General features: G+C 46.4%; 1 protein-coding gene across 3 annotated transcripts in view; it reads right to left on the bottom strand.

Moving 5' to 3' along the window:
• LOC130116841 (myotonin-protein kinase) overlaps window positions 1-7,396 on the bottom strand; it is a 61,798-nt gene extending 54,402 nt beyond the window's left edge. For all 3 annotated transcript variants that reach the window (XM_056284910.1, XM_056284911.1, XM_056284912.1), the window contains exon 1: window positions 6,654-7,396. In XM_056284910.1, coding sequence (XP_056140885.1) covers window positions 6,654-6,819 — 166 coding nt within the window. In that variant the 5' untranslated portion in view covers window positions 6,820-7,396. The remainder of the gene's footprint in view (window positions 1-6,653) is intronic.
• Window positions 7,397-13,287: the final 5,891 nt, after the last annotated feature.

Here is a 13,287-nt window from a genome sequence, read left to right as displayed (position 1 = left end):
GAACCGCCCTGATGAAGTAAAGACTCAGTGAGCACAGCGTGGCCGTAGAAAAAGGCCAGCACAGACAAACACGGCTGCCGGCAGAAGAGAGGCTGTACTCACACTGTGACATGGAAGAGGTGGAGACAGAGCTATACTTCATCATCACCTGGCCTAAGTAGAATCACATTAGAAATCATTACTACCCAAACACTGAACACATCCACCCAAACTTCAGAAGCCTCCCTGACATCAACAAACTAGCCATCCTACTGGGAGAGGAGAGAACAAACTAGTCATCCTACTGGGAGAGGAGAAGACAAACTAGCCATCCTACTGGGGGAAGAGAGAACAAACTAGACATCCTACTGGGAGAGGAGAAAACAAACTAGTCATCCTTCTGGGAGAGGAGAGAACAAACTAGACATCCTAATGAGAGAGGAGAGAACAAACTAGCCGTCCTACTAGGAGAGGAGAAGACAAACTAGACATCCTACTGGGAGAGGAGAGAACAAACTAGACATCCTACAGAGAGAGGAGAGAACAAACTAGCCATCCTACTGGGAGAGGAGAGAACAAACTAGATATCCTACAGAGAGAGGAGAGAACAAACTAGCCATCCTACTAGGAGAGGAGAAGACAAACTAGCCAACCTACTGGGAGAGGAGAGAACAAACTAGCCATCCTACTGGGAGAGGAAAGACAAACTAGCCATCCTACTGGGAGAGGAGAGAACAAACTAGACATCCTACAGAGAGAGGGGAGAACAAACTAGCCATCCTACTGGGAGAGGAGAGAACAAACTAGACATCCTACAGAGAGAGGAGAGAACAAACTAGCCATCCTACTAGGAGAGGAGAAGACAAACTAGCCATCCTACTGGGAGAGGAGAGAACAAACTAGCCATCCTACTGGGAGAGGAAAGACAAACTAGCCATCCTACTGGGAGAGGAGAGAACAAACTAGACATCCTACAGAGAGAGGAGAGAACAAACTAGACATCCTACAGAGAGAGGAGAGAACAAACTAGCCATCCTACTAGGAGAGGAGAAGACAAACTAGTCATCCTACTGGGAGAGGAGAGAACAAACTAGACATCCTACAGAGAGAGGAGAGAACAAACTAGCCACCCTACTAGGAGAGGAGAAGGCAAACTAGCCATCCTACTGGGAGAGGAGAGAACAAACTAGACATCCTACAGAGAGAGGAGAGAACAAACTAGCCACCCTACTAGGAGAGGAGAAGACAAACTAGCCATCCTACTGGGAGAGGAGAGAACAAACTAGCCATCCTACTGGGAGAGGAAAGACAAACTAGCCATCCTACTGGGAGAGGAGAGAACAAACTAGCCATCCTACTGGGAGAGGAGAAGACAAACTAGCCATCCTACTGGGAGAGGAGAGAACAAACTAGCCATCCTACTGGGAGAGGACAGACAAACTAGCCATCCTACTGGGAGAGGAAAGACAAACTAGCCATCCTACTGGGAGAGGAAAAGACAAACTAGCCAAAGGCAAGACAGAAATACTTATTTTTGGTGCAAAGACTCAGAGACAGAGAATTGCAGCTCATCTCAGCTCTCTGTCTCTGGAGTGCAAAGGTGAAGCTACAAATCTTGGTGTAATCATAGACAGCGATCTAAATTTTAAGAGCCACATCGATCATTTCACAAGATCGGCCTTCTACCATCTTAAAAACATTTCAAAACTAAGGGGCTATCTATCAATATCAGACTGTGAGAAATCAATCCATGCATTGATAACAAGTAGACTGGACTACTGCAATGGACTATTCACAGGCCTCCCAAAATCAGTTGTGCACCAGCTACAGTTAATTAAAAATGCAGCAGCACGTGTTCTCACCAGACCTGAAAAGTATGAGCACATTACATCTGTTCCTAGATCTCTGCATTGGCTCCCTGTTAAAACTAGAATTGATTTTAAAATTCTTTTACTTGTATACAAAGCGCTAAATGGCCTTGCACCACACTATATAAAAGATATGTTAATTCCTTATAAACCAGCAAGAACTCTCAGGTCCAATGGCAGTGGTCTTTTAACCATCCCTCATGCAGGTCTAGAGCAGGGGAAGATGCATTTTCTCTTTACGCCCCAAGTAGATGGAATGCCCTGCCTGAGGGCCTGAGAGAGGCCCCCACACTGGATACTCTGCCTGAGGACCTGAGAGAGGCCCCCACACTGGACACAATTAAAAGCAGGTTCAAAACCTTACTTTTTAAAACAGCCTACAGCTAAGTTCATAGTATGTGCGTGAGTGTTTTTTATATTTTGCTATTTTTATATATTCTGCTCTGTTGCTACTTTTAATTAATCAATGTTTATGGCACTTTTATTTATTTTACTAACTCAGTTTTAAACTTGTTTTTACTTTTATAAAATTTGCCTGCACTTTTATTCATTTATTTTTTTGTGGGGGGGGGGGTTATTGATTTCATCGTTTTATTGTGTGAAGCACTTTGTGTTACCTTTGTTTGTATGAAAAGTGCTATACAAATAAAATCTGATTGATTGATTCACTTCCTCCTGCTCCGCCACTGCTGCATGGATTGACACAGATGGAAAAAACAAGCTGCATAGCCGGCTGATCCTCCCCACACTCCACTCCTAGTGCCTCTCTGAAGAAGCCAGGAAGTGCACTGATCACTTCCTCCAACAACCTCTCCATCAAACAAAGAGATTTAAAGCCAGTCTCTTGGCTCAAAATGCCAGCCGTTTTCCACTGTCCTCCTGATCTGAGACACACTAACTTCGTAAGTCCAGCTCTCATGAGGGATCTCTGTACACTTACGGAGCTGAGCATCCTGCAGCGTATCAGTGGGTTGTGGAACAGTGGTTCCTCCCCTACACTGCCATAGAGCTGGGAGTAGTCTCTGTTGGTGCATAAGACCGTTCCCCAAGCTCGGAGTACAGACTGATAGAAGGGTGTCGTGGTGAACTCCATGCCAGCCAGGTCCAGAAGGAACAGGTGCTTGTCATAGTTCAGGTTCATAACCCTCCGAAGCAACACAGATGCTGTTTCACTCCAAAGTCGCTGGTCATGGTATAAAAGGCGCTGCACAGTTTTAAGGCGAAAAGCCATGATATGACTGCAGAGGTCAATCAGGCCTTGGCCTCCTTCTGGCACTGGTAGGAACAGTACAGCAGACTTGGTCTTGGTGAAGCCTCCCCAGAAGAAGTCCACCAGCGTCTTCTGTACTTCCTGTATGAGCGTGTCCAGAGGTTCTACAACTGTAAACCGGTGCCAGAACATCGAGGCAATAAAGTTGTTAACAATCAAGACACTTCCCCTATAGGACAACTGAGGCTGGATCCAAGTCCAACTAGACAATCGGGCACTGACCTTTTCAATTAAACCCTCCCAGTTTTTGCTCAGAAAGCGGTCACTGCCCAGAAAGACAACTAGGCATTTTATCCCTTCTGTATTCCACTGCAGCCCCGTTGGTAATGTTGGCTTCTCTTTATTGTTCCACACCCCCAGCAAGAGCCCCTCAGATTTTGACCAATTGACTTTTGCAGAGGAAGCTTGTTTGTATAAGGCCAATTTCTGCTTGAGAATTTGTAGATCGTTTTGAGTTGTTATGAAAACCATGACATCGTCACCATATGCTGATAGGCTAACTGAGATTGGTGATGTTCCCTGAAAAGGTTAGTCCAGAGAGAGAGAGAGAGTGAGAGCGAGAGGGAAAGAGAGGGAGGGGGGAGAGAGAGAGAGGGAGGTAGGAAAAAAAACAATTTCAATAAAAACATCATTGAAAACCAGGTGTGGATAGACAGAGAGAGTAATGTGAAAGTAATGTTACTGGTTGTGTTACCGGGACGAAAATAAAGAACCTCATCTGTCTTCCTTGGTGGTAATGTGGAAACAAAACTTTATATATTATAATCTTTATACAACATTATAATCTTATTATAATCTTTATATATTATGATTTTTATACATTATAATCTTATTCTAATCTTTATACATTATAATCTTATAATCTTTATAATCTTTATATATTATAATCTTTATACATCATAATCTTATTATAATCGTAATATATTATAATCTTTATACATTATAGTCTTTATATATTATAATCTTTATACAACATTATAATCTTATTATAATATTTATATACTATAATCTTTATACATTATAGTCTTTATACATTATAATCTTATTATAATATTTATATATTTTAATCTTTATACATTATAATCTTATAATCTTTATAATCTTTATATATTATAATCTTTATACATCATAATCTTATCATAATCGTAATATATTATAATCTTTATACATTATAGTCTTTATATATTATAATCTTTATACATTATAATGTCCTCACATGGGGAAACAACACTTTATATATAATCTTTATACATTATAGTCTTTATACATTATAATCTTTATACATTGTAATCTTTATATATTATAATCTTTATACATTATATATTATAATCTTTATACATTATGATCTTTATATATTATAATCTTTATATATCATAATCTTTATACATTATCTTTATATATTATAATGCCCTCACGTCGGGAAACAATGCTTTATACATTATAATCTTTATACATTGTAATCTTTATATATTATAATATTTATACATTATCTTTATACATTATAATGCCCTCACGTGGGGAAACAACGCTTTATATATTATAATATTTATATATTATAATCTGTATACACTATAACCTTTATATAGTATAATATTTATATATTATGATCTTTATTTATTATAATGTCCTCATGTGGGGAAACAGCACTTTATAAATTATAATCGTTATATATTATGATCTTTATATATTATGATCTTTATTTATTATAATGTTCTCATGTGGGGAAACAACACTTTATATATTATAATCTTTATATATAAACTATATTAATTATAATATCCTCACGTGGAGAAACAACAGTTTATATATTATAATATTTATATATTATTATCTGTATACATTATAATCTTTATATATTGTAATCTTTATATATAAACTATATTTATTATAATGTCCTCATGTGGAGAAACAACACTTTATATATTATAATCTTTATATATTATAATCTGTATACATTATAATCTTTATATATTATAATCTTTATATATAAACTATATTTATTATAATGTCCTTACGTGGAGAAACAACACTTTATATATTAGAATCTTTATATATTATAATTTTTATATATAAACTATATTTATTATAATGTCCTTACGTGGAGAAACAACACTTTATATATTAGAATCTTTATATATTATAATCTTTAGATATAAACTATATTTATTGTAATGTCCTCACGTGGAGAAACAACACTTTATATATTATAATCTTTATATATTATAATTTTTATATATAAACTATATTTATTATAATGTCCTCAAGTGGAGAAACAACACTTTATACAGAGCCAGTTCTAACAGCAATGTGCCGACGTTCCCTAAACGCACTTCCTGTGTCCACTGTGATGCCTCACTGTGCAGATAGAAATGGGCCTTTTTATTCTCCTTTTAAACTACATTTTTTCTTTAAATTTAATGTGATTAGCTTGAAGTTGGCAACCAACAAAATTATTCAAGGCCCCAAACTAAAAATATCAATTATGTATTTGCACCATAGAACTTAAGCACCCCAAAACCTCAGTCTCCCATCTTTCTATCATGGGAGCAGAGTGGTTTCACTTTAAGTTTGTTGTTGGACCATGACTTCTTTAACGGTCCTGTAATCCAGTCACATCTCCTTCCTATCCCAGCACTTCCTGCAGCACACGCTGCAAGCCAAGGCCTGCAATGATGTTTGAATACCAGACTTCTCCTCAAGCACTTGGAGACCATGAACACCAAAGATCTGGTTAAGAAATACTCTGACAGCAGGCTGATCAGGATTTAAAACAAAAAAAAGTTATTTGTTTACTTCTTCAAAGTTCTGTAACATGAGCTAATTTTTCTGCAACATGAGATAACAGTTCTGCAACAGGAGATAATAGTTCTGCAACAGAGATAACAGTTCTGCAACATGAGATAATAGTTCAGCAACATGAGATAACAGTTCTGCAACATGAGAGAATAGTTCTGCAACATGAGATAACAGTTCTGCAACATGAGAAAATAGTTCTGCAACATGAGATAACAGTTCTGCAACATGAGATAATACTAGTTTTGCAACATGAGAAAATAGTTCTGCAACATGAGATAACAGTTCTGCAACATGAGATAATAGTTCTGCAACAGAGTTAACAGTTCTGCAACATGAGATAATACTATTTCTGCAACATAACAGTTCTGCAACATGAGATAACAGTTCTGCAACAGAGTTAACAGTTCTGCAACTTCAGATAACAGTTCTGCAACATGAGATAACAGTTCTGCAACATGAGATAACAGTTCTGCAACATGAGATAACAGTTCTGCAACATGAGATAACAAGTCCGTCTCAGATGTGGGTAAAACGTTATAGGGCCCCCATTGTGTTCAGACTTCCCTTTGCTCATTGGAATAAACCCTGGGTCGCACTTTCAAACGGTTTGAGTTTCACACACACACACGCACACACGCACACACACACACACACACACACACACACACACACACACACACACACACACACGGAAAGACAAATATATATGCAAACAGTCCAAATGAGATGTTGGCACTCACCCCATTGCAGGAACCCACAGACATACTTCTCTCTTGAGAAGGGTGAGGAGCAAAACTCCTGGTAGACCCCTACCAGCAGGTCTAGCAGCGTCTGGAGCCCCACCGGTCCTGTGGACTGGCTGCCTTCGGCTAGGCCCGACTCACCAAGTCCAGGGCCTGTTGACATGCTGCCCAGAGGTTGAGGGCCTCCTCTCAGGTCCAGAGCTACAGCTGTTCCCCAGTGTCCATGGTTCCTGGCGCTAGGAGCTCAAGGCTTGGATTTGAAGTGTTATACAGGCGAGGTGGATCCACTCGGTCTGGAGCCCAGGGGACCTTTGGTTTCACAGTTGCTCTGGTGTTTTCTGTCAACCCCGGTCTCTCTTCCACTCTCACACACTTACAGTAATAGCCCACCCTGCCTATCTTTTTTGGACTGCTTCCCTCTGTCTGTCTCTCCCCCTCCTCCTCTCTCTCTCTCTCTGTCTCTCTCTCTGGACAAGCCCCGCACCTCTCGTTTCTTTCTATCAGCTGTCAGCCTACTTTTGTTAATCACTGCACGCTGCATGGGAGTGGTGCATTTTCACTGCATCCATCCCCTTTCAACACTGCACGGTCCCCTGCCTCTTCATCTGCTCATCTGCTCATCTCTTCATCTGCTCGTCTGCTCATCTGTTCCCTCTTCTGATCACTGTTTTTAACTTCCTGGTTCCAGTTCACTTTTTATGTCAATTCTTTCTCCATCTCCCCCCGCTTCTCTCTCTCTCTCTCTCTCTCTCTCTCTCTCTCTCTCTCTCTCTCTCTCTCTCTCTCTCTCTCTCTCTCTCTCACTCTTTTCTGTCCGTGTGTGTGTCTGTCTCTCTCTTCATCCTCCTCTCCCCGTGGCTGTGGAGCATCTGTCAAGCCTGCAGTTTCTCCAGCACCAACTCCAGACCTTTTTTGGTGTGTGCGTCTCTCTCTGCCTTTCTCCCTCTCTTCCCACTCCCTCTATTCAAACGGCTCCCAAGTTTGTCCTGCAACAGCCAGTGGAGGAACCGTCCACACGCGATATGGGAAACAACCCCCCACCACGTGACTCGTTAATTGTTTGTATGCTTTAACCTGTTCGTGTTTGCGGTCTTCTACACTTCCTCACAGGAACAACAGCAATGCTGACCTGAGTCCCTCCGGCATGTTCTCAAGAGCCAAAATCTCTTCTTTTGTCACATATCCAACATCTCTTTTTCCATGCCTTTTTTTTCTTTTTAACAGACCCACCATCTCACCCCTTTTTCTCTTCTGCCGACCTCAGCCCTCTCCCCCTCCCATCCCTGCCACACTCACTCTGCGGGGATGCAGCGCACATCTTGTCCTCTCTTTCACTTCAGTGATTTTGAAAGTCCTCCTCTCTCTTTCACCCTCTCTCTCTTCATCCGTTTATTCTGTCTGTCCCTCTCCTGTCATCCTGTGGTTTCTTTTGCTCTCCCTCCCTCCCTCCCTCTCTCTCTCTTCAATTCAAAGGGCTTTATTGGCATTAAAGTTTTACAACAGTGTTGCCAAAGCATCAGAAATACAGTCTGAACGGTACACAGTAACACTAATAATGAACATCAACGCAACCTTGTAACGATCAATAAAGAAACAATAACACAGCCATAACAACAGAGAAACAGAAGCAGACCAGAAGGTGGAGCATGGGTGGTGAGGAGACTACAGCTGTCATGTGTTGTGCTGCTCGTCTCTCAGGCTGTCACATGACCTGACATGTCTCGCTGCTGCATCTATGAGCTGACACTGTTTTCCCCAAGTACATGTTGCATTTTGGTCTGGTCAGAGAGTGTGTCCAAGTCATTTTGGTCTGGTCAGAGAGTGTGTCCAAGTCATTTCGGTCTGGTCAGAGAGTGTGTCCAAGTCATTTTGGTCTGGTCAGAGAGTGTGTCCAAGTCATTTTGGTCTGGTCAGAGTGTGTCCAAGTTATTTCAGTCTGGTCAGAGAGTGTGTCCAAGTCATTTTGGTCTGGTCAGAGAGTGTGTCCAAGTCATTTTGGTCTGGTCAGAGTGTGTCCAAGTTATTTCAGTCTGGTCAGAGTGTTTCCAAGTCATTTCGGTCTGGTCAGAGAGTGTGTCCAAGTCATTTTGGTCTGGTCAGAGTGTGTCCAAGTTATTTCAGTCTGGTCAGAGTGTGTCCAAGTCATTTCGGTCTGGTCAGAGAGTGTGTCCAAGTCATTTTGGTCTGGTCAGAGTGTGTCCAAGTTATTTCAGTCTGGTCAGAGAGTGTGTCCAAGTCATTTTGGTCTGGTCAGAGTGTGTCCAAGTTATTTCAGTCTGGTCAGAGAGTGTGTCCAAGTCATTTCGGTCTGGTCAGAGAGTGTGTCCAAGTCATTTCGGTCTGGTCAGAGAGTGTGTCCAAGTCATTTTGGTCTGGTCAGAGTGTGTCCAAGTCATTTTGGTCTGGTCAGAGAGTGTGTCCAAGTCATTTTGGTCTGGTCAGAGTGTGTCCAAGTCATTTTGGTCTAGTCAGAGTGTGTCCAAGTCATTTCGGTCTGGTCAGAGAGTGTGTCCAAGTCACCAGGGCTGGGGTGAGTTCGCTGGGCGGTCCTGACCAGAGAGTCGATGGCCCAGGTGACGACGCCCACAACACGGGTCGGAGGCAAGATGGTGTCCAGGGCACCCTCCTGGGTGCCATCCTTCGTAGACGCCCCCGGGTGGAGCCGAGAGAGCGCGTCTGCTCTGGAATTCTGTGAGCCTGGACGATAGGACAGCATGAAATTGAATTGGCTGAAGAATTGCGCCCAGCGGACCTGGCGGTCACTCATCCATTTAGCTGAGCGGATGTACACCAGATTCCGGTGGTCTGACCACACCAGGAAGGGATGCTCCGCCCCCTCGAGCCAGTGTCTCCATTCTGTCAGGGCGACGTGGACGGCCAGCAGCTCCCGGTCGCCGACGTCATAGTTGCGCTCAGCTGGTGTGAGGCGCCGGGAGAAAAGGCGCAGGGGTGCAGACGGTGATCCTCTGCTGAGCGTTGTGAGAGGACCGCCCCCAACCCAGAGTCAGAGGCGTCCACCTCCACCACGAACTAGCGGGTAGGATCCGGGTGGGCAAGCACCGGGGCCTCGGAGAACCTCCTCTTGAGGTCTGTAAAGGCGGTCTGATCCTCCGGGGTCCAGTCGAACTGGCGGAGGGTGGAGGTGAGGGCTGAGAGGGGCGCGGCGATGCGGCTGTAGTCCTTGATGAACTTCCTGTAGAAGCCCGCAAAACCCAGGAAGCGTTGCAGCTCTGTCCGGTTCTGGGGTCTGGGCCACTCCAACACTGCCTCGACCTTCTTAGGGTCGGTCCGAATGCGCCCCGCCTCCACAATGTGGCCAAGGAACTCCAGTGAGGGGGTGTGAAAAGCGCACTTTGATAAACAGGCGGTTCTCCAGAAGGCGCTGCAACACCAGGCGAACGTGTTGGATGTGTTCGTTGAGAGCGCGGGAAAAAACTAGAACGTCGTCCAAATAAACCACCACAAAAACATTGATCATGTCCCGGAGCACGTCATTAACAAGCGTCTGGAAAACTGCAGGGGCGTTTGTGAGGCCGAAAGGCATAACTAAATACTCGAAATGTCCCAGCGGCGTATTGAAAGCAGTCTTCCACTCGTCTCCTTCTCTGATGCGGATGAGATGGTGAGCACTGCGTAAATCAAGCTTGGTAAAAATGGTGGCAGCAGAGAGGCGTTCAAACGTGGGGTTCATGAGGGTAATGGATAGCGGTTCTTAACCGTGATGTCATTAAGTTGTCGGTAATCAATACAGGGGCGGAGCGTGCCATCTTTCTTACCAACAAAGAAGAATCCGGCCGCCATGGGGGAGTCGGAGGGGCGAATGATCCCGGAGGCGAGTGAGTCGGTGATGTACTCCTGCATGGCCTTCTTCTCAGGAAGAGTGATGTTATACAGCCTCCCGGGTGGAGTGCGGGCACCAGGGAGGAGCTCAATAGCGCAGTCGTAGGGGCGGTGTGGAGGGAGAGAGAGAGCGCCTCGGTCTTGCTGAAGGCACCGCAAGGTCATGATAAACCTCGGGCACGTTGGAGAGGTCTGGAGGAGGAGGCTCAGCCTTAGGAGCCCCAGGAGGATAGGAGGCGGAGCGGAGACAGTTCGCGTGGCACGCCACACTCCACCCGAGGATCCGAGCGGAGGACCAGGCGATGTTGGGGTCATGCCTCTGCAACCAAGGCCTCCCGAGAACCAGTGGTGAGGAGGGAGCAGTGAACACAAGGAGGCGGATTATCTCGACATGGTTGCCCGAGACAGTTAGCTTGAGAGGCTCAGTGGTGTGGGTGATGCGACAGAGAGCGCGTCCATCCAGCGAGCGGGTCTAAATAGGAGTCTCCAGCGGGGTGAGACTGATGCCAGCCTGCCGAGCTAGGGCCCCGTCAATGAAACTCCCGTCGGCTCCAGAGTCGATAAAGGCGCCGATAGGCAGAGACTGCTGACCCCAGGCGAGAGACGCAGGGAATAAAGGAGATGGGGAAGGCTTGTTCTGGGGCAGAGTCATGCAGTTTACTAGTAGCCCCTCCCCTAGTAAGCTCGGCCTTCTGGGCGTGTGGTACAGTCCCGAATGAAGTGTCCACCCTGCCCACAGTATAAACAGAGCCGGCCTCGCATGTGCTGTTCGCACTCAGCCCCGGTGAGGCGTGACCGAGCCACCTCCATGGGCTCCACCCCAGGCTCAGGTGGTCGTGGCGAGGGAGTGGGCGGAGGTGCTGGTGCTGGCTGGGGACCCTGGAGGGGACGAGGTGACTGGGGGGTACCCCGGGGAGGGGTGAGGGACTGGCGCTGAGCTCGAGCGCGTTCGTCTCGCCTTACCTGGAGGCGTTGATCCATCTTCAGAGCCAGGCCGATTAACTCATTGCAGGTCACTGGCCAGTCTCTAAAAAGTCCATCCTTGACCTCCTCACTTAAGCCCCGCCTGTATGCACTCAGCAGGGCCTCGTCATTCCAACGGCCAGGACTCGGAAATCGACGGTGTATTCAGCCACCGAACGAGAGCCCTGTTTGATGGTGTGGAGACGGGCGGTGGCGTCACAGCCACCAGTGGGGTGATCGAACACACTCTTGAATTCCCTGAAAAAGGCTGCATAATCAGAAGATAGGGCGGGTTTCTGGTCTAGGGCAACCGTGGCCCATCTCAGAGCCTTACCCGTAAGCAGCGACATGATAAAGGCGACCTTAGCGCCGTCTGAGGTGTAACGGCTGGGCTGGTGGCGGAATACCAGCTCGCACTGGACTAGGAAACCACGGCAGAGCTCGAACTCACCCTCATAGGCCTTCGGGGGGGTTAGCTTGGGCTCTCTATGAGCGGGCCCGAGAACCGGAGCTGGGGCTAGAACTGGTCCTGGGGCAGGTTGGTCCGCTTGAGGCGCGGGTTGCGGTGGGCTTACCGTCACGTCCAGGCGATCCAGCCGAGCAAGGACCTGAGCGAAGACAGCGGTGAGACGGTTCTCCAGCGCCGTCATCTATGTGCCTTGTTGTTGGACTGCTGCGTTGAGTCCTACGATGAGCGGAGGGTCGCCAGATCCGCTGGGAGTAGCCGCCGGAGTTGCTGCTGGACCCGGTTCCATGGTGGCCAGATTGTACTGTTGTACGTCGGAAAGGAACCAGTGCAGGGGTCCGGCAGGGTCAAACCCGTAGGCACGTTTATTCCTATTCAGGGAAGGGAAATGCGGGATGTGTATGGTGCAACTAGAGTCCTGGATGTGGGCTGTGTAAAGATGTGTTTGTGTGCAGGGCGAGTGTGGTGCGTGTGTGCAGGAATGTAAATGACTGGAAGGTGTTTGTGCGTGTGCGAACTGGTGAAGCGCAAGTGCAGGAGTAGGGGTTCTGCGGGAGGCAGCGTGGGAGCACCAGGGAGGGGTCCGAGGAACACAAGGGACGCGAGGAAGACGGAGCCCGAAAGCACCAGGGGTTCTGGGGGGACGGGGAAGAGAGACACGGAATTAGACTCAGGAATCACAACATCGGAATTGCAGGAGAAAAACACAGCCAAAGAGTCTAGCGATCCACTGGGTAACTACCCTACTAGATGGCCCAACCTGGCACCGACTGCACGTCAGCGTCCTCTCTTATAGCGGGCTGCAGACTGGCTTCAGGTGCTCTGATCTCCGATGAGCCTCTGGTGCGTAGCTGCGCTCTAACGAGCGCGCTGATTGAACCCTGCCGGTAGACTCAGGCGGAGACGCGCCTTGCGTCTGGACCACAACAGTGGTTTCTCTTGCTCTCTCTCCCCCTCCCCCCCCTCTCTGTCTCTTCATCCGTTTATTATGTCCGTCCCTCTCCTGTCATCATGTGGTTTCTCTGTCTCTCTCTCCGTCCCCCTCCTCCTAGCAGCTTGTGTGTTTTGATTTTTCGAGTGTACGGCCTCCTTCCTCTTTCTTTATAGGTAAACCACTGCTATCCCAACACCGCCTCAAATGGGACATCTTTTTCGGCCAGTCTCTCCATTTTGCTGCTTTGGGACTCTTCTCCACGTTAGCTTGGTTCCACATGATAACTGTCACGTTGTCCCCCGCTTTAACGTGCACCAGTAACACCAGCACAAAGCAGCGCGGCACAAGCAGCGCAGCACGCGCTCGTCTGCAGAGAAGCACGTGCTAATAATGTGCGTGTTTCCTTGATGCACGTTGTGTGTTGCATA

Source organism: Lampris incognitus, chromosome 8 (genome assembly GCF_029633865.1).
Source record: "Lampris incognitus isolate fLamInc1 chromosome 8, fLamInc1.hap2, whole genome shotgun sequence".
Classification (NCBI taxonomy): domain Eukaryota; kingdom Metazoa; phylum Chordata; class Actinopteri; order Lampriformes; family Lampridae; genus Lampris; species Lampris incognitus.
The sequence above is the reverse complement of the archived record's forward strand: the minus strand, read 5'-3'. Positions and strand labels throughout refer to the sequence as shown.